The sequence below is a fragment of the Leptonychotes weddellii genome, chromosome 6, assembly GCF_054177405.1.
Source record: "Leptonychotes weddellii isolate Sample4059 chromosome 6, ASM5417740v2, whole genome shotgun sequence".
Classification (NCBI taxonomy): domain Eukaryota; kingdom Metazoa; phylum Chordata; class Mammalia; order Carnivora; family Phocidae; genus Leptonychotes; species Leptonychotes weddellii.
Genome location: NC_138374.1, coordinates 50,076,495 through 50,101,574, shown reverse-complemented (window position 1 = coordinate 50,101,574; position 25,080 = coordinate 50,076,495). Strand labels below are relative to the sequence as shown.

Here is a 25,080-nt window from a genome sequence, read left to right as displayed (position 1 = left end):
ATCACAGTCACATGAGCCAAAAATTTGACTTTCTTAAAAAAAAAAAAAAAAGATTATTTTAGAGGGGGGAGGGGTGGGGCAGAGAGAGCAAGAGAGAGAAAGGAGAGGGGTGGGGCCAAGGGAGAGGGAAAGGGAGAGAAAGTCTAAAGCAGACTCCACACTGAGCGTGGAGCCCACTACTTGGGGTTCGATCTCATGACACTAAGATCACGACCCTGGTCATGACCTGAACCGAAACCAAGAGTCGGATGTTTAACCCATTGTGCCACCCAGGCGCCCCCCAATTTGACTTTCATACAAGAAGTGCATTTCTTTAAAAACCTTGTTTTATTACATACGCTTCCTGGAGCGCAACTACCATGTGGAAAGTTGCATGTAAGTTACCTTACCTTGTTTGAAACTTTACAACTCTTAATCCACCATTCTGGAAAAATCACATCACCCAAGACGCTGCTGCTTACGTAGTAACTGAGTCACCAAGACCACACATCCATACTGGTCCGCAGCTGTAACTTCCTAATTCATAACAATTGTACTTAATTACATCAAGATCCAAATTTAGCCTTTTTTCAAATGTCAATTATAAAGGAAAAAGTGACAACCATACTCAAATAATTATTGTTTTCTCTTAAAAACATAGTCCACCCATTGTAAATTCATGCATTTGCCAACTTCATGTATGATTTTATTACCCTGGCTTTCACTTTTAAAGTTGGGACACTGTGCCGCTTTGTAAGAGAATTACATGTATAGGTAGGTACATCCCCTGTTTATAACAAATAGATTTTGTAACTCGCATAAACCGGCAGTGTTGGGTCTGGCTGGTCTGAAACGTACTAATCTATAAACAACAAAACCTGTAGGAGGACCATAGATCTGAGGCTCTTGGACAAGCCTTGAAAAGGCCTTGGGTTCCCTCTGGGGCAAGGGTCATGTTAGAAAGACCGACCAACTGTCAGGATCAGGTCCTGATGGGGAATGAAGCCAGACCAAGAGCAACAAGGTCAGGGGGCGGGCTTGGTTTAGTTGGTAACAGAGCACAGACTGGAATCCTACCTGAACTCCTCCTAGACACGCGTGGAGCGGATTCGACTAATGCTCTGGAGTGTTCCCGTGGGCCTGGCCCACGTGTCCGTCTCCTGAGGTACCACCACCGCCCTCGGGTAGAGGCTATTAACCCTTGTTTTACAACCAAGGAAGCCCAGGCTCAGACTGTGAGACTGACTTGTCCGAGGCCATGCAGTGATCTCTGAGGAGAGGCCGGTGTGCCCGCCTTCAAAGCTGTTCTGTCACCACAGGCCCCAGCTGGTTGCCTTCTGCCCAAGGAAGGGTGTATTTACTTGGCTTCTGATAAGCAGTCACTCTGGTTTTGAGGCTTTGCGAGCAGTGATCCTGCAGCCCGGACAGCAATGGATGGCTTCCTCCGGAAAAGCGGACTTCCTTGGGAACGGACTTGTTTCTCGGGGTTTTGGGCACTCTGACTTTTGGCTGAATTGGCACCTGGGACATGGACCCCGGTGACCAGGTGCACCTTGTTGTCTATCCCAGGGTGGCAATCTCTGGGCACCTGTTCCCCGCGTCAGGTGCCACCATGTCTGGCTGGGCCTTAGCTCACCTTCTCAAGGCCAGTCCCGTTGTGTCATCCCAACCTGCTGCTGGTGGCTGGTTTCCCGCCTCTCCGCAGGGAGGGCATTTTAGGCTCCATGAACAGAGGTCCTGCAGGGGGCTTTCTTGTGGGCCATTCCTTTCCAGGAGGGGTTCAAAAGCTGCAAGAACATCTGCCCACAGCCCTGTCTTGAGGTGAGCTTCCATAGAAGGTCCCCAGTTGGGTGGGGAGGTGTCAGGGACAGGAATGGAGGTGTGGGCAGAATGTTCCTGTTTTTTAGAGTGGGGTGTGTGTGCTCCTGGATGGGGGGAGGGGTGTCACTAATGTGGCCATGGATGGCTGCCATTTTAAGCAGAACCACATTTGCTGGCATGAATTGTTTTATTTTTTATTTTTTAAAGATTTTATTTATTTATTTGACAGAGAGATAGCGAGAGCAGGAACACAAGCAGGGGGAGTGGGAGAGCGAGAAGCAGGCTTCCTGCCGAGCAGGGAGCCCGATGTGGGACTCGATCCCAGGACCCTGGGATCACGACCTGAGCCGAAGGCAGACGCTTAACGACTGAGCCACCCAGGCGCCCTGGCATGAATTGTTTTAAAAGAAGCCATGTAGGGAAAAAAAAAATCCCAGCCTATAATCCTTCTCATTGTGCCCCCTGCCACCCCAAGCCCTCTGTCATCAGCACAAATTTCAGTCCCTCACTGGTTCCCTGTAGGTATTTCCAATCCCTCCCAGTTTTTTTGTTATCCTGGAAGGCACCATGATGACACTGAAGGCCAACTTGGGGAGCATTAGATCTCCTCACCCCCCAAATAATCATCAATCTCCCTAAACCATCCTAAACAAACACTGTGCTCTCCCTGCAAGCAGGGTGCCCAGGGAAGTACCTCTCAAACTTTATGGTGCATGTATATCACCCGGGGATCTTGTTGAAATGTAGATTCAGAGTCATCACCTGGAGTGGGGCTCCAAGAACCTGCATTTCTAGCAAGCATCCAGGTGATGCCAGTGGTGCTCCTGGGGAAACCACACTCTGGGTATGGAAGCCCCAGGCAACCCCACCTCTGCCTCCCCTCAGCCAGCTCAGGCCCTCCTTCTGAAGCCCCTATCATGGGAGTGTTTGATGGGGGGATAGGGGAAGGAGATTTGCTGTGTCCCCTCCTTAGCCAATGCTTTTTGCTTTTTCATATTCCTCTTCCCTCTGCAGTATAATGCTCTCTTTTATCTCTATCTCCTTTGTTCTCCTCTCTAGCTTTCTCCCAAGGGCCCACCAGTATAGCTAGGACATGTAAGACCAAGAGGCTATGGGGATTTTGTTCCATTTTGGTATAATGTGATTCCCCTGTGAAGGCTGAAATTATCTCCCTTAATCCCCATGCATCCTTTATCTCTGGCCACTTTCTACTTGATGCTTCTCGTGTAATCCCTGATGTTATTCTGCGGTTAGGGGGAGAGGGAGTGTGGGGCAGAGGAGCTTCTAGGGGGCCTGAAGTGTCTCTCTGTCTCTGTCTTCCCCCCCCCCCCGCCCCCAGTCTCTGGGCTCTGCCAGGAACTGCAGAGAAGAGTCATGTTCCTTTCTGGGCCTTGGTTTCTTCATGCATATACTATGGGATTGAGCTGGCAAATAGTGGAAGACTCCTCCACCTCTAACATTCTTTGAGCTTAATAAATCAACCAGCGTATTTTAGGTTCTCCCTACAAAATCTGAAGCCTTAACTCTCTATCCAAACTCTATCCCATTCTTCTGTGTGTCTTTGGAGTGATCATTCACCTTCTCTGGGCCTTGGTGCCCTGATTTACAAGTTGGGAGGTGATGAGAGTCAGCTGATCTGGGCAAGTTAGGACCTAAAGAGAGCCTTGGATGTAAAGGTACCTAGTGTAGTTCTTGGCAAAATAAGTTTCTTAGTCAGCTCGGGCTGTCATAACAAAATACAAGGTAAATGTGCTGGCAGGTTTGGGTCTTGGTGAGGATCCTCTTTCTGGCCTGCAAACTGCCGCCGCTTCATTGTGTGCTCACATGACTTCCTCTTAGTGTGTGAGTGGAGAGAGAGAGCAAGAGAGGGCTCTGGTCTCTTCCTTTTCTTGTAAGGACACTAATCCTATTATGGGAGCTCTGCGCTCATGATCTCATCAAAACCTAATGACTTTCCAGAGGCCATCACACTGGGGGGTAGGGCTTCAACATAATGAGTTTTGGGGGAGGGAGACAAACATTTAGTCCACAACAATAAGGACTAGTCAATATGGTTGAATTGGTTGGTTCATCTGGGAAGAATGAACGGACTGCCTGCTGCACGTAAGGAGCAGCGAAATTGTACTACAGGAGTAAAGGGAGGGTCAGAGATGCACCCTGTCCTCCAGTCAGCCGGCACAGAGATTTTAGATGAAAGGTTGGGAGGTAGTAGCTAAGAAGGAGATGAGGGAGAGCGGATCCTAGGATCTGAAGAAGAAATAAAGCAGAGTGGTGGAAGTGGGAAGTGGGGAGTGGGGAGATCGTGCCTGGAATCCCAAAGTGACTCTTGATGAGTAGACATCGGCTGGAGGCCCCAGAACATTTTCTGGCCCTTCAACACTGAGAATGGATGTCTGCTGGGGGACAGCAGCAAGAGGGGTAAGGGTCCGGGGGTGCCAGTGACTGATTCAGGAGCTCTGAACGGCAGAGATGTCTGGGACTTCCGATGGGCTGGGGCTGAGGGCTGAGAAGCCCAGAGGTAACCTGCTTGACCCTTTCAGGGTCTTCACCACTCTGGCTGGGAGGCCGGGAAGTGCTGAGCGGGTGTGCAGAGGAGGGCAGCCGTGCTAACAGGGGATTCGGTCCCGAGAGCACTGCTTGAGGGTACTGATGGTGGTGATGACACTGTAAGTTAGGGTCCTCACATTTGCAAGGGGATGGAATTGGCTACCCTCATTAGTGTCATTTTTGTTAAGATTTCAAGATTCCATCTAGGTGTCATTTTTAAATCTGTTGAAAAATATACCCCATGCTGATCACTGGTCAGTTAAGTGTAACCATGCTACCTTCGCCCCTGCTGAATTAATAGTGTCCTGGGCAAAACATGACAAACATAGCTTGAGATTTAGCTGTTTCAACTGGAAATGAAGGGTGACATTTGTGGTCCCGGTGGGCACTTTCACTTGAGTATTAGATGCCTCCCAACATTGCTCATGAAAATAAAGTAATATTGGTAACATTTTTTGCCCAATACCTGGTCTCTGTTCTCCATATTTGTGGGGGGAGGGAACTATGGGGAGGGCAATTCCATTTAGGGGGTTTTCATGTAGCTTTTCTTCAGGCATTATTGACCTCGAGGAAATATCCCGGAAAGAGAAGGGGGCAAATCTCTGAGTCACCCATTAAAATCCCAAAGGTCTCTTTGGAGACCCATCTTGAGTGGTTGCTTTGGATCAGTTTGTGCAGTGCTCGACAGGCTGACTCTCTCAAGGGCTCCAAGTGACCAAATGCGACCAGTAAGTTGGTTTTTGTAAAAGGCAGCCTGAAGGAGAAGCTGGTGATGGTTGGGCGCAGGCTGGTTCCACCTTCCCTCGAGGGCCCGCCGGGGTGCCGGTCCCTGCCTGGCCAGCAGGCGGCGCGCACGCGCCGTGGGGCCCGGAGGGGAGGTGGGTCTCGCCCCCCGCCCCGGAGCGTGCGCGCGCCCGATGCCGGGGCCGCGCACGCCGGGGCTGGGGAGCCATTTCCGGGCGGGGAGGGGCGGGTCCGCCGGCGGTCGGACCTCCAATCTCGGTGGCGGCGGCTGCAGGGGGAGCCCGCGCTCCGCCGCCCGCGAGTCGGTCGCGTGGTGAGGAGGAGCCTGGCCGACGAGAGGGAGAGGCTCAGGGAAGGAGCGGGGAAGCGGACTCGGGGCAGGGGAGTGCAGGAGGGCCGCTGAGGCTCCGGAAAAGGGAGGGTCGGGCTGGGGCGGAGGGCTCCAGGGTGGGCAGGGCAGGGGAGTGGAGTGGAGGGGAGGAAGGAGGGCCCGGCGGACCGAGGGGCGCGGGATGAGTGTGGGCGCGCAGAGCCCCGAGGTTAGAGGGAGCGGGGGGGTACCCGAGAGGGAGCGGACTCTGAGACCCCACTGCCTCGGAGGTGGGAGCGGAGTGGGGCAGCAGGGATCTGCTGATCCTTCCGAAGAGAGGAAGGGCTCCGGGGTGGAAGCGATGGAGTCGGGAGCGAGGCCAGGAGGGCTCTGGAGGCTGGACGCTGGGCTGGGCTGCCCGTGGCGTCCGATCTTCCGCCCTGCTGCGTTGGCGGGCTGGGCTCCGGGGCTCCGGGCCGGGTCGGCGGCGGGCTGGGCGTTTCCGCGGGTGTATACCTGGGGGGCTTGCTTGGTGGGAGGCTGGGTCCGGATTCGTTTGGTCAGCTGTGGGAGGGAAGCACAGTGCCAGCAGGATTCTGATTCGCTGGCTTGGGTGCTGGGGGTGGAGTGTCATATCTGCGAGTGAAATCGGAGCTCTCAAAGGAGCGAGAGAACCATTTCTTGACTGCTCTAGCGACTCTAGGCGGGCCGAGGCGACAATTTAAAGCTTTAGAAGTAAACAGACCTGGTTCCCTCTTGCAGAGGGGAAGCCCCGAGAGGACGGCTGGGGAAGGAAGATGCCGAGTACGGACCTTCTGATGTTGGTGAGTCTTTCCCAAACATCCTCCTTGTTAGAAGGCACTTGTCCCTTAAGTTTTATTTTTAGTCTAAAGGACCTAAGTGTGTGGCTCTCACTTCTGATGCTTGCTTTTGGTAGCTGAGCATTTCTGCCACCTTTTATTTTGGGTTTACTGGTTGGGATGGATAAATGACTGGATTAAATATACGAATATATTTGTATTTAATGAATATGAAGACTCTTTTACAGAATTCTTGCAATTGATTTTAATCTCTCCCTTCCCATACTACCAGAACAGTTTTAAAATTTCTATTAAATTTTGTCCGTGTCTGCCATGTATTCGTTTATAAGTGTTTGTCTCCCAGACTAGAGTTATGATTCCTCAAGACAGATAATCATGTCTTACTTGTTTAGAGATGAATAAACAACTGTCATGGTGCTCTGTGTATAGTAAGTGCTTAACAAATGCTTGTTGAGTTAAACTAATTTGAATTTAAGTTCTTTTGTTGGGCTGAGGAATATGCCTGCTTTGGTAGAGTCTGTTTTTTCCTCTCGAGATTTCCCTGCCTTTTTTTTTTTTTTTTTTTTTTTGCTGAGCAGGGAGAACAGCATTGCCAAATGAGTGTTTACCGAAATGAGGTTTTATTCTTGGGACATTTATGATTCCATAGAGGCTCTTTATTGTGAGTATTGTGGGGAGCCCATGGCTTTCCAATAGCTCTCTCGAAAAAGAGCATTTTGTTTTTAATAAGCTACTTCTCTGAGTCTGATGGCTCTTTGTGGGAAAACACAGATTTCAGAACAATTCATTTCCCTCTCTTTATCTCACTATCTCAGAGAGCTGGTAGCTGTCACTGGGAAACTGGCAAAAAAACCTAGCAGTGAAGGTTTTTTTTTTTTTATACCCAGTCCTGACTTTCTGAAGTGGCAAAACCTGTAAGATCTGTGGGACGGATAAAGAAGGAAATTAAGTGGTGATTAGTTCCAGTTTGAGGCAGAGAGCAAGGATGGTTTTAGAGACGTGGGTAAATAGTTGGCTTATTCACAGATCCTGATAACGAGTTCACCTAAAGTAGCTTCTTGCCTCAAATTTCATGATTGTCAGTAGATAATAAATAGCCTTATTTATTATGTGATTTTAAATTCTTATCGCAGGAGCCACATATTAGAAAAATTGGGAGCTATACATAAGCAAAAAGAAGCAATAACCAATAATTATACTACTCAGAAATAAGCACCTTAGAGGGTTAATGCAGAATGATTTGTAACGATTGGCAATTTGTTTTTCCTCTTACAGATCAGTATGTTTATATAAATTAAGATTTCTGGTGTAAGTAGGCTACACCTTCATGCCCAGAGATGAGCTTGTGACTTCTTGGGCCCGTGGGCTCTCTTGAACAGTGTGATCAGTCACTGCTTTTTTATTCAGGATGTTAACTTGGGCATCGTTTTGTTTTGAAGTATTTCTCTGGCCACCACATTAGTTTTCATTTCCTCATTTGATAATCTAGAGTATTGAGGGTGTTGATTTGCTTGTTGGTGTAAGGAATTAACTCACACGGATAATGACTGGCTCTTGAGAATCCTCACTCTCTGAGGATTCTGTGTGTTCCTTGAGGTGCTTTCTCTGGAAGAGTTGTCATTCCTTCTTTGTGTGTGTTGTGCTCTTTGAGGCCAGATGGTAAAGAACCAGTGGCCAGGGCCGGGTTCTCAACGGGGGTAGTAAATGGTCATTATCTGCCTTCTTTAGCTACTTTGTATGAAGCAGAAGACATGTTCTGGGCCCTCTAACTGGCAAGAAAGGACCCCAGTTAATAAAAAATAATCTCCATGCAAGGCAGTGTATTGTAGCGCCCCAGAAGTAGAAGCAATCTTGGAGGCCGTGTGATGCAACTTCTTACTTATATTGTATGTGAATCCTTTTTAGAGCATCTCTGATGAATGGATATCCCATCATCCATCCTTTCTGCTGGGGGAATAAGATGGGCGTAAGCTAGGACACAATCCAAGGTGGATCCAGGAATAATAACATAAATCTGGTAGCTAACATTTATTGAGCAGGTATTACATGTTAGGTGCAGAAATAAGATACTCTACATATTCATTTAATTTTCGCAAAAACCCTTTGAAAAATACGCTGGCATCCTCCTTTTGTAGGTGAAAAACCAGGCTTAGGGAGGGTACTGCAGCGATGAGGTGGTGGAGCCCCGTTTTAACTACAGTTAGTCTGACTTCAAATCCCTCCTGTTCTGCTTTGTGATGCTGCCTCTGGGCCACATTGCTCATAAGGGACAGAGGTTGCTGAGCTTTGTGACTGATGGGACATGGTTTGTGTAGGGCGGGAGAGCTCTGCCCTCTGAGGGGGCACTTTGGAAGTGTGTTGGGGGGGTGCTTCTGTTTTCTAGTATGGTCTTGTCTGAAAACATATATTTTATTATATACAGATCTTCTGATTTATTTTCTCGTACCTTGCAGTTAGGGCATTATATTGAAATTTTTAAAAGTTATGTTCGTAGAGGTCTTTGAATTCCGTTTCAGAACAATAAAAGGGCATATAAAATATTTGTTCGAAAAAGAGGGCATTGTGTTTGATAGGGTTGGAAACTACTTGTATGGACAGTATCATGTGGCACTAAAGCATGAAGATGAACCGGGGTCCGTCCATGATAAGCCTTGTACCCCACTCCACGGAGCTGGGGCTGTCAGTGTTCAGTGCCTTCCTGCCCTTCGCTTTGCCCTCGTTTGATAAAGGTGGTTTGCCTTTTTCCGTTTGCGCACTTATGTCATGAACTGTAATACTTTCCATCTGTGTCTCAGAGATAATAAAAGGGGTGAGAGTATTCATCTGAGACCTGCGGTGCTTTCAGGAGGATTTCAAGTCCGGGAATTTTTTTTAGCAGTTTCTCTCCACTTTGGCAACCATTCTTTTCACCTGTGTTCTCCTCCTTCCTAGTGCTGGGGAATGGTGTCACTTTTCAAGTTGTCAAATACTTAGAGCTTTTAAGAAAAGAGTACTTTATAAAGCTAAGTCTGCTCCTTTGGGTGGCTTTTCTCTTTTCTCATCCAGTGAATCATATGCGCTCTGATAGTGCTGGGCGGAGTTTGAGAGAGAGTTTATCTAGGGCCAAGGTTCACAGCTGTGATTTTGCTTCCCGGGAACATTTGGCAATGTCTGGAGACTTTTTTGGTTGCCAAACTAAGTGCTAGAGGTCAGGAATGCAACTACAGGCCCTACTATGCACACAGCACTCCACCACCAAGAATGATGTGGCCTAAAATGTCAGTAGTGCTTGGGTTGAGAAACCCTGGTGTAGGGTTCCTGAACATAGGGAATAGCATCTGCGTAGCCCTTGCATTCATATTCTCGCACGAGAATGAGTCTTTTCTTAGAGTCTAGTGGGTCTGTTACAGTGCTACTTGGGGTTATTTTGTCCATGGACCAAGTCCTGCTGCTTTGGAATATATATATTGGACAGTATACAGCACAATCTTCTGTGATACAGTAAAATCTTAAGAAATGCTTTTCTTTGCAACATTTCTGAAGCACTCTTGATGTGGAAACAATAAGCCTGTCTCAGTTTTTTGGGGGGAGTTCAAAATGGAATCTTTCCAGATCTTAGAGCTTTCTCTTTGAGCCTTGACTCTTTCTCAGGCATGCTTTCTTTCTGAATGTCAGGTAGGATTTGAGCAATAAGCCAAAAGATGGGCACTAAAAGCTCATTTCTAGTATTTGAATCTGGTGTTTTATTTGTAGGATTGTCTAGAAGGAAGGGAAAATTTATTGGGACTGGTAGGACCTTTAAAATTTTGTTGACCGTTTGAATGGCCCTTGTAAGATGAGCACTGTATTTGGCATTGTTCTAGTCTTACTGGTAAAGCAAAACTATAATAACAAGTCTGATAATTTCTCCAGCCATTGGTCTAAAGGAAGGAGGGATTATAAATAGATAAACCTCAAATCCCAGTATTTGGCTTGGCTTTGCAGTCTGTGTGTCAGGAATTTTTAGTAACATTTGCTTTCTAAGCTTTGCCCAAACATACAGTTTGTACACATTGGTGACAGAACTGGGAATCATTTTGGGATTAAGAATTTTCCATAGGGAATTGATTCAGAGTGAATCAGTCCATATGTGGAAACATATAGAACACAATTACTGAGAGAAAAACCATGCTGGGGGGTAAGGGGAAATCAGCATCCGGGAAGGTGGAATGGTGCAGGCTGAAGAGTAGGTTGGATATATCAGTTATCTCTTGGCACCCTCCAATAGTGTGATTGAGGAGAAAAAAGGACTATTTACAAAGCTGGGCAGAGTTAAGAAGACCCGTAGGAGTTGGTGAAACACCTCAGGGCTAAGAGCCATCATCATTCTTAGGCCTGAATGGGCAAAGAGAGAGTAGCTTCTGGAACCGAGAAAGTTTAGCTGGAGGAGAGGGTAACCTGTAGGAATGCTCCACTGCCAATCGGTACCCTAGCAGGGAGGGAATCAAGGAGAATAAATACCTCAGACCCTTTCTTTTCCCACCCTCTGATCTCAGGCTGGAGCCTTTCATTGGCCAAACCCAGCTGGAAACCAGAGGATAAGTAAGGAGCCTGGGAGATTTAATTCATAGAGGGCAGTCCTGTGAGGCACAGAGAGGTGGAGAAGGTTGGGTAGGGGATCTGGAGGAGCCAAGGGAAGATAGCCAGCATGCTAAAGTTGAGGTCAAGTTAGTTCTGAGAGGCACAGGCGAGAAGATAGCTTGTTAGCAGAGTCTTGAAGAACGATAGAACATGGAATGTTATAGAAAAGGAATGTTCTCACTGATAACAGAAGGATAGATTCAGCGCAAAATGTTGCCACAGCTTTGGCAAGGCCCGAGCTGCTTTTTTCCAGGAGTAGCCTTAGAATCTTAATTGCCTGAAGGGCATTGAGAAATCCTGCAGTCCAACTTCCCTTGCTGTGTGGAAATCCTTTCCACGGTGCCCTGCCAGGGGTGGGTGCAGAGTGCTTTCTCAGGGAGTTCTTTCCATTGTTGGACAGCTTTAAATGTAGAAAGTGTTCCATTTGTCCAGATCACTGATCTATCTGGTAGGGTTAGGTTTGGCTGTGTATAAAAGAAAAACTAGGGTAACAGAGATTTTCAAAAGGTAGAAATGAATTTCTCTAAAGTAAGAGAAGGCCAGAGTAGACCCTTCTTGGCTGATATGGTCATTCCTAGGCCTTTGAGGAGGTTCCACCATACACGGTGCATCCCCTCCTGGTCCAGGATAGCTGCCCTGAGCTTGAGCTGTTATGTTCATGTTTTATTTGGTAGGAAGAGCAAAGGCAAGGAGAAGGGCTTGCTCTCCTTTTTAATCAAAAATGTTATCATATGAAATTTATTACATGTAGAGAGTTATATAAAGCACATACCTACATTTTAAAGAATAACAATAAAACAGTCATACATCTGTCCCCAGATTAAGAAATAGACTATTTACCCCCAATCCCATGTGCCTCACCCTGATTATATCTCCTTTCCTCTCCTCTAGGGATGACTATCCTGATTTTTGGAATAATTATTCTCTTGCTGTGTTTAAAAAAAAAAAAAAAAAGTGTTACCACCTATGTATATGTCCCTTTAGTTTTGTTCATTTTTTTTTTTTTAAGATTTTATTTGTCAGAGAGCGAGAGCACAAGCAGGGGGAGCTGCAGAGGCAGAGGGAGAAGGAGAAGCAGGCTTCCTGCTGAGCAAAGAGCCTGATGTGGGGATTCCATCCTAGGACCCTGGAATCATGACCTGAGCTGAAGGCAGACGATTACCGACTGAGCCACCGAGGCATCCCTAGTTTTGTTCATTTTTTAACTTGCTGTAAATCGATTTGTATGTATTTTTTTGTGATTTCCCTGTGTTGCTCCGTATTTGTGAGATTCATCCATGTTATTACCTGTAGTTTTTGAGTTTTAGTTCATTCATTTTCATTGTTGCCCAGTACTTCACTGTATGACTACCACAGTTTATCCAATCCATGATGATGGACACTTGGGTGGCTTCCAGTTTGAGGCTTTTTTGAGCATTACTGTAGTGAACTTTCTTGTATATGAGAAGTAATCAAAAGTGTAAGTTTTTCTGGGATTTATTCCTGGGAGTAGAATCGCTGCATTGTAACTTCGCTAGATGACAGACTTTGCGGAAGAAGTCAATACAGTTTATACTCCTAGCAATAGTTCTTGTTCCTACACAATTTGACAAACTTGGTACTTACAAGGGTTTTTATATTTTTTGCCATTCCAGGAGGGTAAAATCTAATTGATTCCCATATGCAATTCCCAGATTACTCCTGAGGTTAAGTGTCCTTTTCACTGAATATTAACTATTTGGATTTCATGTTTTGTGGGTGGCTCTTCCAGTCTTACGCTTTTTCAATTATTTATTTCTCCTTGTGGTTCTATTAAGATTTTGTTGTACGTATTTTGAGATTTTGTTACTAGGTGCATACAGATTTAAAATTGTTACATCTTACCTAGTAAGTTGCACTTTTAGCCTAATAGTGCATTTTAATTTAATATAATATAGCTAACTGAGCTCCTTGTCATGAAATGGGCAAACTGTAAAGGTTTGATGAATGAATGAGTGACATGCCTATTGTATAGGCAGAAACTGCAGAACAGTCTTCCTCCTGGTTCGTTTTTCTGGCATACTGTTGCTTATGTGGCCTATTATCCCAGGCAGTGGATAAAATCACTTTTGAATTAAAAAAGAAAAAAGGTAGTTTTCTTTTTTGAGATAGAACTTGCATACAGTAAAGGGCACGAATCTTAATTATACAGGTCAGTAATATTTGCATGTGGGATACACTGTACTCGCCGCCCAGATACTAAGAATGTCCAGCCTCCCAGCAAGTTCTTCCTTCCCTCCCATTTGGACCCCGCAGAGGTTATCCTTCTCACTATAGATTCGTTTTGCTGATTTTTGAACCTCATATAAATGGAAACATACGGTATGTTTTATTTCGAGTGTCCTTTTTGCTGAATCTGTGAGATTCAGCCATGCTCTTATGTAGCAGTAGTTTTAAAAACCATAGCTGTGCGGTTTTATATGTATAAAACAGGGCAGTTTATTCCTTCTATAGTTGATGAACATTTGCGTTTCTAGTTGTTGGCTGTTTTGAATGAACATGTCTTTGGGTAAACATAGCATTGCCAGGTCTGAGGCCCACTGCCAGACAGGTTTCCCAAGTGGTTGTACTGATTTATACTCCCACAGGGTTTTCTTAATGTGTAACTTGTGCTTTTAGCTTTTAGGCAGCAAATCCTAAATTTCTGTTACCTGCACACTAGACGTGGGAGATAGCATTGAGAACTCTGTCCTGAAGTAGGGTAGGCACTTTTAAAGTGTGAAATGTCCTTCCTTTTCTCTAATTTCCCCGGAGAGTAAAAGCCTACTGTGTTCTTATTTATCTCGTCTCTAACTTTTTTTTTTTTTAAGATTTTATTTATTTATTTGAGACAGGGAGAATGAGAGAGAGAGCACATGAGAGGGGGGAGGGTCAGAGGGAGAAGAAGCAGGCTCCCCGCCGAGCAGGGAGCCCGATGCGGGACTCGATCCCCGGACTCCAGGATCATGACCTGAGCCGAAGGCAGTCGCTTAACCAACTGAGCCACCCAGGCGCCCCTCGTCTCTAACTTTTAATAAACATTTGATGGAAAAGAGCAGCCTTTGTTCTCTGTTAAGGGCAGAGTTTAGATTTGTAAAACACCATTTGTAACAGTGAATTCCAAGGTAAAATCATAGTCCTCTGGAACTCTTTGGAATCCAGACAGCTGTTGTGGTATATTTACTGGGGAGACCTTTTTTTCTGGAGGCTTTTCTGAAAGCATTTAAATGTATTCCTTTGAAATGCATTTTGGCAGATAGGACTGATGTATTCCCTTTTAAAACCATCTTGAGTTCCAGTCTTACTGGTGCTGAGACAATTGAGGCAAATAGAAAATTCTGTTTTCGTACTCTAGTAGGAAAGACTTGAGGCCAAATACAAGAATGCCATGGGGGACCTGCTCCTTGTCTAGATGCACTGCCGCCAGGGCGGACAAAGGCCTAGGAGTATGCCCCGCAGCCCTTTTTGATAAACTTGTGATTTCAAACGCTTTCCCAAGAGTCATAACAATAGCAGTCAACAGCAATCTGTCCAGATGCCTGAAATCAGGCTTATGATCTGTAAACATGAGTAGGTAACCGATACAATCCTGTTTTGTAGATAAGAGGGCACTTGCAACCTTCTGATTGAATTAGATAGTTGAAGGCTGAGAGTTGACTTAATATCTGTCTTATTAAATGGAGGTGCAGCTCACTATTAGCATGTATTTCATTATTGGTGTCTGTAAGAAAATACAACGGAGGCATGGGAAGCAAACCACTTAAAGCCTCTCCCAGCTCTGCCTGTGGGACTTCGCTTGGGACATCACAAAGCTTACTTTTCCTTGCTGCTTACTGAAAAGGAAAGGAGAACGTTTATCATCAGAGACTCATTCAGGTTCATCAAATATTTAGTAAGCATTTATTATCTGCAGTCAACCTCTTACTACCTGACTGCATTGAATATTCACAACAACCTGTGAGTAGACAGATGAGTGTATCTTTTTTGTCTTGGAAACTTTTTGTTGAATTGTAACAATGGCATCTGTTTTTGCAGATGAGCAAAATCCAGCTGCATAGAGGCTCGGTCATGGGCCAGAGGTCACACACAGCTAAAATTAGAGTAGAAGCCTCTGATCACTGGTCCAGACTTTGGAGGGCACCACAGCTGTCTCTGACGCTCAGTGAGTCCCCAGGAGTGGTGATGAGTGTCGGTTCAGAAGAGCGCCCAGAGCTGGCTGTCCCTTTCCCACACCCTCGGTAGTGGCTGGAGTACGTGTTTATGAGCTGCCAAGGGAGAAAGTATTTTTTTAAGAATTCATCATTTTAGCAGTTAATAATTCTATTTACAGACTCTTCAAAATATATACTTTTAGGCAATAATGACCTGCTTTGTCTAGTTTATACATAATTGCTCTACAGATTTCTAAGTTATTTTTAGATACCTAGTTAGGATTGCTTTCCTTTGGAGTCCAAAGCTTTACTCTCTTTTTCTGGAACTTTAGGGTTTCTGCTGTTTATAGCCCGTATGGGAACTTTTTTTCAGAAAGGCCTTTGGGTTTTGGGGGTTTGTTTTGTTTCGTTTTTTATTTTATTTTTATTTATTTATTTATTTTAAAGATTTTATTTATTTCAGACAGAGAGAGAGAGAGAGCATGAGCGGGGGAGAGGGGCAGAGAGAGAAGCAGGCTCCCGGCTGAGCAGGGAGCCCGATGCGGGGCTCGATCCCAGGACTCCGGGATCATGACCTAAGCCGAAGGCAGATGCTTATTAACCAACGGAGCCACCCAGGCGCCCTTTGTTTCGTTTTTTAAAGAAAGCCTGTGAATCTTAGGTGGTTCGTCTTAGCTGAGAGAACATTTGGTGAACATAAATGAAACTGCTGGGTCATAATGCCTTTTTTTTTTTTTAAAGCATCCAGTTCATTGGTTTTCACTATGTTCACAGAGTTGTGCAACTATCACCACAATTTAGAATATTTTCAGAAGAGACTCCATGTCTCAGCAGTCACTTCCTTATGTCCTCCCAGTCCCCCAGCCGTAGGCGACCCCCAAACTACTTTTTGTCTGTAGATTTCCTTATTCAGAACACTTCATATAAATGGAATCCTATAGTGTCTGGTCTTTTGTGATTAGCTTTTTTCACTTAGCATGATGTTTTGAAGGTTCATGCATATTGTAGCTTGGATCAGAATTTCATTCCTTTTTATTATAGTCATAAGGCTTTTCCTGGAGGATTTTAAGTACTGGATAATAGTTCTCACCTACAGGCAACATAGGGGGCTTGGGTTTACTCTACATATAATAGGATACTTTGTCATATTAAAGCTACTTCTATGATTCATTTTGAAGAGGGGTTTATTAACCTGGGGAATATGGACCCCAATGACTGGCCTTCAGGATGTACTGAACCCTTTGTAATTATTTGCAGTTTCATGTTCCCAGGCATTTTTTGGTGGCGGCGTTTGGGGACCTACAGGTGTTAGCCTTTGTTAAAAGATAATTTTCAAAAAAGGTAAAATCATGATGCTGATACAAATATAAAATGAACACACATTAAAATTTTTATTTTGCTTGTAATGATGAAACCAGGCAGATGTTATAACCAGTTCAGAGGAAAGGTCCAAAGAACAGACACATTTAGGGGCGCCTGGGTGGCTCAGTTGGTTGAGCGACTGCCTTTGGCTCAGGTCATGATCCTGGAGTCCCTGGATCGAGTCCCGCATCGGGCTCCCTGCTCAGCAAGGAGCCTGCTTCTCCCTCTAACCCTCCCCCCTCTCATCTACTCTCTCTCTCATTCTCGCTCTCTCAAATAAATAAATAAATAAATCTTTAAAAAAAAAAAAAAGAACAGACACATTTATAGATCAGGAATATTAAAATGAATACATAAACAACACCCAAACTGGTTTCTTCCCTAGTGGAGAGGGAAGTCAGTTGAACCATTACCAGACCTGGCAGATTTTGCATGTTTATAGATGAAGGATAGTTTGAATTCCTGTAATATATACAACTTACAGAGTTGTACAATCATTTCCTTATAGTCAAAATCAGGTAACCAAGAGAGAGGCCTTAGATAATGTATAATTTTCCATTGGAAGCACATATCTTCTTCTGCACTTTCAACAGATTATCAAAAAAGTCAGAAACTTTTCTGAGTGTTAATGTTAAATTTAGACCCTTCTTCAGTTTTAGAAAAGTAGCTCCTCTGTGACTAGATTTTGAAGGCAGATTTTCCAGAGGGTGTTTATATCAGTTGATGGCCCGTCAGAGACCCAGGGATGGGTCTTTGGTTTGTGCTTTTGAATAAGATTACGTGTTAGAAATCTCCAGAGAAGTAGCCTTTGCAACTTAACTTAGGTTACACTTCCTGGCACATATTCAGTGTTTCTTATCTCTAATAGCAGTATGATGATTGAAATGGAGATTTCTATAAATATAATTTGGAAAGTGTAGGCATTTGAACTCAATGACAAAGGTAGAAATCCTATTAGTAAATAAGGATGGGAAGGGAGAAGCCCATATGACTTCTTCCCCAGCTGCGGTATGCGCCGGGCAGTCAAGACTTCCCCTTTGTGTGTGAAGAATACGGCATTATTTCTGCTGGTCCTTGCTTGTAATCTAGGGAGTTCCCGTTAATTGCCCAGAGGATAGTGAACTCCTTTTGTACTTTGAAAGGTAGCTTCTGTGTATGTGCACATTTAGCTACTTACCGTAAGAGGCTCTGGGAGTTCATAGCCGTCAAGTTGAGTAGACCTTCCCCACGCCGCCTCCTTGCCTTTGGGTGAGAATGTATTTAGCAAAGAAACCTGTAATTGCTCTTACCTCAGCATCCCACCAGCCTGTTCCTCTGCTTACTGAACTTGGTTTCCTGCATGTCAGCATTCTCTCCTGGTTGAAGTTCACAGGGTGCCTTTCTTGATGCGTCACAGGAGAGAAGGGCTCCGAGTCTTCAGTGACAGAATCCGCATCAGTCTTCACTCGGTGTCTTGCCCTGCCCACAAGTAAATAAATACAGAATTTACGCACTTGTTTGGCAGTGTTTAGGGCTGTCAGCGTTTATGAACTCAGAAGCTTTGATTTTCCATGGGTACACTTCTAACACTGTACATCTGTCCCCTTTCTGAGGCCAAGATTATGTCTCAGTGATGGTCAGGTGCTTTGCCTGAATACTCCGGAGCTAAGCATAGAGCAATTAGACTTGGTAAATGTTTGTGGAGTAGTACTGAGCTATACCTCTTGACTCTTGAGGCGTGGCTAGAAGGGAAAACATGGACCGTTAAGCTCGTTGAGATGAACTTAATGCATGTAGTGGAATTTTGGAGGAAGTATATGGTTTGGTCTTTACCACCTAAGAAATGATGATTCAGTCTCTTCTAACATTTCTGTAATGCAGTCAAATGACTAGTTTTGTTGCTCAGTTCTTACTTCTTTAACCAAGGGAGTTTTTCCTTTGGGCTTGTGATCTGGTTTTGCTGATAAACTTTCATGCCTTTTAAGGTTCTAAAAACAATAGTGTTTTCTTACCTGTTTATTTTGCACTTTGAAGTTCTGTGGAATGTGATATGAAAGAGAACCAGATTTAATTTGCTTTGTTTTCTGTTTTTAGGGCAGAAGTGGAATAAGAGTGACTACATTAACTCTTTGGTGTCTTCTGTATTTTAACTCTTAGTTAACCTGAGTCCCAGGCTTTAAGTACCATCTGATCTTAAGACATTAAGGCAGTGGGTGAACTCGGTAAGACAGGTCGTCTTTTCCTCAGCAGCCCACTCCTGCTTTAAAACTCGGATTTCTGGCTCTTCGGGAATATTGAGTGGTGAAGTGTGTAGTTGTATTAGATGTAAAGAAAGTGGAAGGAAGAGGAAAACAAATTGCTTTTTCTCTGCAGCATTGCAGGGTGGGAGATTTTGATTTTCATTAGTATTTGGCTTAAGAATAAATATTAGCCTGGAGCAATGAGTTGGTCTTGTGGACTGACGTGGCTGGGCCCTCACTAACACTTCCAGGAATGCTTGGAGATGTTTTACACTCATCTAAAAGACGGATAGCCACTAAGTTTGGTGATTGAGTCTCAGGAATATGTTAAGTCAATTATTCTACAAAGGAAACATATGGGGAAGCTGTGTGACCTTCGGGCTTCATTGTGTTCCTCTGTGAGGGACGGAGAGTGGTCATGTACTGGTCTTTAACCTCCCTGTTGGCTCTGGCGGCCGATGACATGATGTATCTTGTGAGTTCTTTGTGAGTTCTATCTGAACGGTGCCGATGTGTGCAGCCTGGTTACAAGTACCAGCCATTGTCCTCTGTGGGTTCGAGCCACTGCCACCAGGAGAGATGTGGGAGAGGCGAGACAGAATCTTCCCTAGGATCTTACAGAGCAGTCCTAAGTGTGTGCAGTATTATAATGATTTCACTTTAGTTGAATAAATAAATGTTGCGTCCCTGCTGTGTTGAAGGTGTTGTAGGAGATATAAAAATTACGCCTTCGCTGTTGTTTGTATTCTTTTTTTTTTTTTTAATTTATTTATTTGACAGCGAGAGGCACAGCGAGAGAGGGAACACAAGCAGGGGGAGTGGGAGAGGGAGAAGCAGGCTCTCTGCAGAGCAGGGAGCCCGATGCGGGACTCCACCCCAGGACCCTGGGACCATGACCTGAGCCGAAGGCAGACGCTTAACGACTGAGCCACCAAGGTGCCCCTGTTGTTTGTATTCTTATCAGCACTTGGTACCATAAGGGAGGTCAAGTATGAAGACAATTACTTGGTTATTCTCCCCCACCAGGGTTGAGCGCTCTGCCTCTGGGACGAGTTAACTCACAGTGCAATTGGTTAAAGCCGTTTGGCCCTGATTGACTCTTGAGAAATAACCTGAATTGAGGCATACCGGAAATGCAAAGAAGTCATTGTGCTCTGATAGGAAGGTGAACCTTTTGTAGAAAGGTAGCTTTCCAGAAGCCCAATTTCACAATGACTCCACAGTGATATTGTTAGGAATCACTGTTCCGAATTTTTCCTTCTGTGAGTGACAGACTTACACTTGAACCCAGGTCTGTGTTGTGGCCGGCAGTCCTCATTTGGACGAGCAAGCGAAGAAGAAAACTAGGGAAACTAGTTTGTGGGCACTTTAGTTTTGACCAGAAAACCTTAGTAGGCTTTGTGCTGGGTCATGATCAACTGAGCAAAATTGCTACATTTTCTTTGGCAAGGAATCCATGTCTCTATTCAGAAATTATTGGTAGAGTCAATCATTCTGACAGTGGGAATGTTTTTCTTTGATCTTTAGCCTGATTCTCTTTGATGTGGGAGGATCAGGAAGGAGAACGTACATTGGAATAACTTGTTGGTTCCTCTGCTTGGCCTCACAGCGTTTTGGTTTTCTTGAGTACTCTTCTTTTAGGTCACACCCCTCCAGTTAATGTTTAGATATGTTAATGTTGTGGAGCCCTAAGAGATGGTTCAGGACGTCTTGGAATTCAACTCTGAGTGTGTGAAGTCCTGTGTTTTAGTCCTGACTTTGCTCCTTATTACTTTGCTGTAGAGCAAACTTAACCTTTCTTGATTTCAGTTTTTACCACCTATGAAGTGAAGAAACTGTTCGTTCTTTTTTTTTTTTAAACTGTTTATTCTTTTTTATTTATTTATTAGAGAGAGAGTGCGAGAGAGAGCACAAGCAGGGGGAGGGGCAGAGGGAGAGGGAGAAGCAGACTTCCAGTTGAGCAGGGAGCCTGACGTGGGGCTCGATCCCAGGACCCCGGGATCATGACCCGTGCCGAAGGCAGACACTTAACCAACTGAGCCACCCAGGCGCCCCGTGAAACCGTTCATTCTTAACCTGAGAACCCCATGAGGTTGTAAAGTACACATAAAATAACATGAAAGCCAGTTAAAATTTTAAGTTATATAAATATCACCATGTATTCTGAGTTGCTTCACCCTTTCTTGTGCATGTTTATCACAGCCCCTCTGGCCTTCTCCTTCTTCATTTTATTCCCTCTGTGATCAGGGCGTCACCCAATCTTTGAGTTTTGAAGGGAAGAGACAGTTTTAAGTGAAACAAACTGGTGATCTCGGATCCCTGTAAAATAGTGCCATGTGTGTAGTAGGTGCTCAGGAAATAATTGTGTGGCAGAAAACGTGAAGAGCAGGAGGCAAGCGTGTGGCGGGGACAGCGTTGCCCCGAGATCTGCTCAGGGAGTGTGGGAGGCCGCGCTGGGGGCCGCCTGAGCTGGGACGCCCCAGCTCTTGAATAGAGTGAGTACAGATGGTTCGCCCTGCGAGGTGTTATTTGTGTTGTTGTTGTTGTTATTTGTATTAGCTCCGAGGAAGGAAGCACCATCCAGTGTGGCTCTGGAAACGTCTGCCAGATGGTTTTTCTCTTTTAGTCCTATTCATTCTCAGAGTGTTTCTTCTGGTATTCGTTGTTCATTAAGAAAATCGCTGTGGAAGAAATATCACTGCCTAGTTGGCAGTTGGTCAAGTGCAGTCCTAGTTTTCAGAGAGGTTTTTTTTGGGGGGGAGGGTGTGGATAGCGCCACCGAGGGAAGTTTGTCTATGGAACCTTTTCTCATGGAGGGATTTGAGGACCCAAAGAGTTAGCAGTCATTGGGAGCAGCTGTGGGTTGGTACCAGTAGAGAAGGAACCTGTGACGGAAGGATTCTGCATCTCTTCGACCGACCGTTCCCTCATGACATCACAGTCCCGGGACTCACAAAAATGTTAAGAGAATAAATCTCAAGGGCAAAAAGCACTGAGATTGTGTAGAGTGCAAAATGCCTCCGTGTTAACACCCTTGGCTGCATTACATTCTGCATTTAAAGAAGCCAGGAGTAGATCACAGTGAGGCTTTTAAACCTGAAGGCTGTGATCCATTCAGAGGGAGGCAGAATCAATTTAGTGGTCGGGACATTTAAAAAAAAGAAAGAGGAAACAGAGAAAAAAATGTACATGCATCACAAGTAATGAACTGCTAGGTTTTATTTTGGAAACCTTTGTTTTGGTTTCATATCTTTCTGTTGCAGTGTGTACTAGATGGTTGTAAAATACACTTCCACGGGTCTGGGTTGGGCAAGTGTGAAACCGGCGGCACCTGGGTGGCTGTCAGCTAAGCGTCTGCCTTCGGCTCAGGTCATGGTCCCAGGGTCCTGGGATCGAGCCCCGCATCAGGCTCCCTGCTCAGCAGGGAGTCTGCTTCTCCCTCTCCCTCTGCCCCTCCCACTGCTCGTGTCCTCTCTCTCTCTCTCAAATAAATAAATAAAATCTGTAAAAAAAAAAAAAGGAAAAGCATGAAACCCCATGGTCTAAAAAGTAACATGCAGGGGCGCCTGGGTGGCTCAGTCGGTTAAGCATATGACTCTTGCTCTGGCTCACGTCATGATCTCAGGGTCGTGAGATTGAGGCCCGCATCGGCCTCCAAGCTGGGCATGGAGCCTGCTTGAGGTTCTCTCTCTCCCTCTCCCTCTGCCCCTTCCCATCTCCTCCTCCCTCTCTAAAAAAATTAAAATAAAATAAAATAAAATAAAAAATAACATGTCCCAAATTTACAGAATTTGTAGACTTCCGCTATTGTGTTACTTTTATGAAAGTGTCTTGGTCCCTTGAAGTGATTTGGGGATTCGAAGAGTGCAATATGATTGGGACTAAAAGGGCCACTGAATTCCCATAAATCCTAGCAGCCGCCTTTTGTCTAATAATGATTAGGATTATTATTTTGACGTCTTATAGGCATCAGCTAAAACTTAATTATTAGATGGGAAATGGAAATGAATAAGAAGAGAAAGGTGGGTTAGTTTACTCATCTGTTTTTGACAGTAGCTCCTTAAAGTAGTTACTATTTCGAATCTTTATATTACTGAGGTTTTTCTTTTCTGTTTTAATATTGCACTTTAAAAAGATTTATGGTATTCTTTGTCATCATTTTATATATATTCAGTGGGCAGAGTGTTTTGTTTTGGTTTTCCTCCAGAGGACTATATTCCCAGTTTGATACGGAGGAAGGAATGCTTTACTTGTGGAAATTTTATCAAAACTGCTCTGCTGAGGGTTGGAGATCCATGCCCACACGTACCCACACACACCCACAGGTACACATCTATACAGACACAATTTATTTCTTGTGTGACTGTTATCCTGTGTCCCTCTAGATGAAGCGTGGACGCACACATTGGCGAAATATTTGCCTGGAGGGGCACGACAAGCTAGTGGCCTTCACAGATGACCATCCTTGGTTCTTGTGTTTCCAGAGACAGTATGTGGATTAGGTTGAAATAAATAAAAGCCTTAGTATTAACTATTAATATATATGTAGGTGTATATAGACCAAAAAAATGTATTTCTGTAAGCAGGAAGACATGGTGGGAAGTAGTCGTTATAATACTATTACGTTCTTGTGCTGTTTCTGTCTCTGTAGTCATGACACACCTCTCCAGTTTTAGTTTGTTCTGAACTGTATATATATCCAGGGTAGATTCCGCCTAAAACGTAAATTGTGAGAAGGAAACTCCTGGGATGGCACTGGATGGTAATGTGTTAAGTGACCCTCCACCCGTGCACACTTAGAATGAAGGATGGAAAGAACCCCGAACCCTGAGTCGGAGGCCTGGGCTTAGCGAGGCTGTCTCACCGCGGGGCCTCTGTTTGTGAACTGCGAATATGGGCTCGATCTCTAGGGTTCCCTTCAGCATTGGGATTGTATGCTTCTCTAGGGCTCTGGTGTTGCATCAGGCCCCAGCCTGGGGCTTGTGCTGTGTGCAAGGCCCCAAGGAGCTGCCTCATCCTTTTTTCCAAGGAGATAGCATGCATTAGCCCATGGAGCCCTATAAAGCAGGGAGCTGTTAATGCTGTGAGGTGCTTATTCACTGGGGACGGAACCTAGGTTGTTTGTAGTAACCAGAAGGACCTTGGGCTGAGGCCAGGACATGTAATTTCTGTGACCATCTAGTTGTCTACACAGTTTACTAGGACCTATCCAAGGCCAGCGACATTCTGTCTTTGGAGAAGGAGAATATAGAAATAGATTTCTTCCTAAGGAGATAGATTTAAGGACTTGAAATTTAAGGACTCCCGTTATCTTCTTAGAGCAATTACCAAGAAAATAAATTCTCGCTGAATGTAATTTTATAAATGTTATCAAGGAGTGTCTTCATATCTTAATAGGCTTTGTAGAAATTAACACAGTCTGTATTTGCTGATTCTTTGCTCTCTCCCTGATACTAGTGATATTACTTTTTGTTATGTGCTATGAAAAATTGATAATATCTACAGGCATCTTTTGACCTCGGTAAGCTCTATTTTCTGGGGGAATTAGGAACTAGTATCACTGGAGGAAAGCTAATCTGCATGATTATTTCTTCTGGCATCCCATTCGTATACATTATTCATTCATTCATTTATTATTATTATTATTTTTTTAAAGTAGGCTCCATGCCCAGTGTGGGGCTTGAACTCATGACCCTGAGACTGAGAGTTGCAGTGCTCTGCTGAGTGAGCACTGCAGCCCATATACACTATTTTTTTTTTTAAGATTTTATTTATTTGACAGAGAGAGGGAACACAAGCAGAGGGAGAGGCAGGCTTCCCTCCGAGTAGGGAGCCCGATGTGGGGCTCTATCCCAGGACCCTGGCATCATGACCTGAGCTGGAGGCAGATGCTTAACGACTGAGCCACCCAGGTGCCCCCCCCTCCCCCCCGTATACACTATTTAACCATTTGGTTTGATCCTAGCCTTAACACTAGAAGATTCTTTATAATGATGGAAATCATGACACACCTCTGATGATGGGTAGACGCCTCTGGTCTTCCCCAGGTCCTGACCGGCACTGTGACTGCTGTGTAGGATTGAGGTTGTTGATAGCAACAGTGGGCTCTGGGGAATGGCTAAGAACTATGAGGGGGTTGCAGATAAGCCGTGTTTCCGTGGATAGCCCTCTAGGGAACCCAGAACTTGCCTGATGTTAATGACCTTATACTGCAGCCTAATTGCTAAGGATAGAAATGTTTTCAGTAGGGGCGCCTGGGTGGCTCAGTCATTAAGCGTCTGCCTTCGGCTGGGGTCATGATCCTAGGGTCCTGGGATCGAGTCCCACATCGGGCTCCCTGCTCGGCGGGAAGCCTGCTTCTCCCTCTTCCACTCCCCCTGCTTGTGTTCCCTCTCTTGCTGTGTCTCTCTCTGTCAAATAAATAAATAAATAAAAGTTTAAAAAAAAAAAAGTTTTCAATAAACATTCGTTGAGTACCTGTCCGCCTAAGTTTTCATGCTTCTACTAGAACACTGCAGGTAGATATCCAA

General features: G+C 44.8%; 1 protein-coding gene across 3 annotated transcripts in view; it reads left to right on the top strand.

Moving 5' to 3' along the window:
- Nucleotides 1-5,659: 5,659 nt before the first annotated feature.
- The window catches only part of SGPL1 (sphingosine-1-phosphate lyase 1), a 57,110-nt gene continuing 37,689 nt past the window's right edge, over nucleotides 5,660-25,080 (top strand). For 2 of the 3 annotated variants that reach the window (XM_081824103.1, XM_081824102.1), the window contains exon 1: nucleotides 5,660-6,225. Coding sequence is in view for 2 of the 3 variants with exons in the window: in XM_081824102.1 (XP_081680228.1) it covers nucleotides 6,199-6,225 (27 nt within the window). In the remaining variant the exon portion in view is untranslated. The remainder of the gene's footprint in view (nucleotides 6,226-25,080) is intronic. The other variant, XM_006747401.3, reaches the window with a different exon arrangement.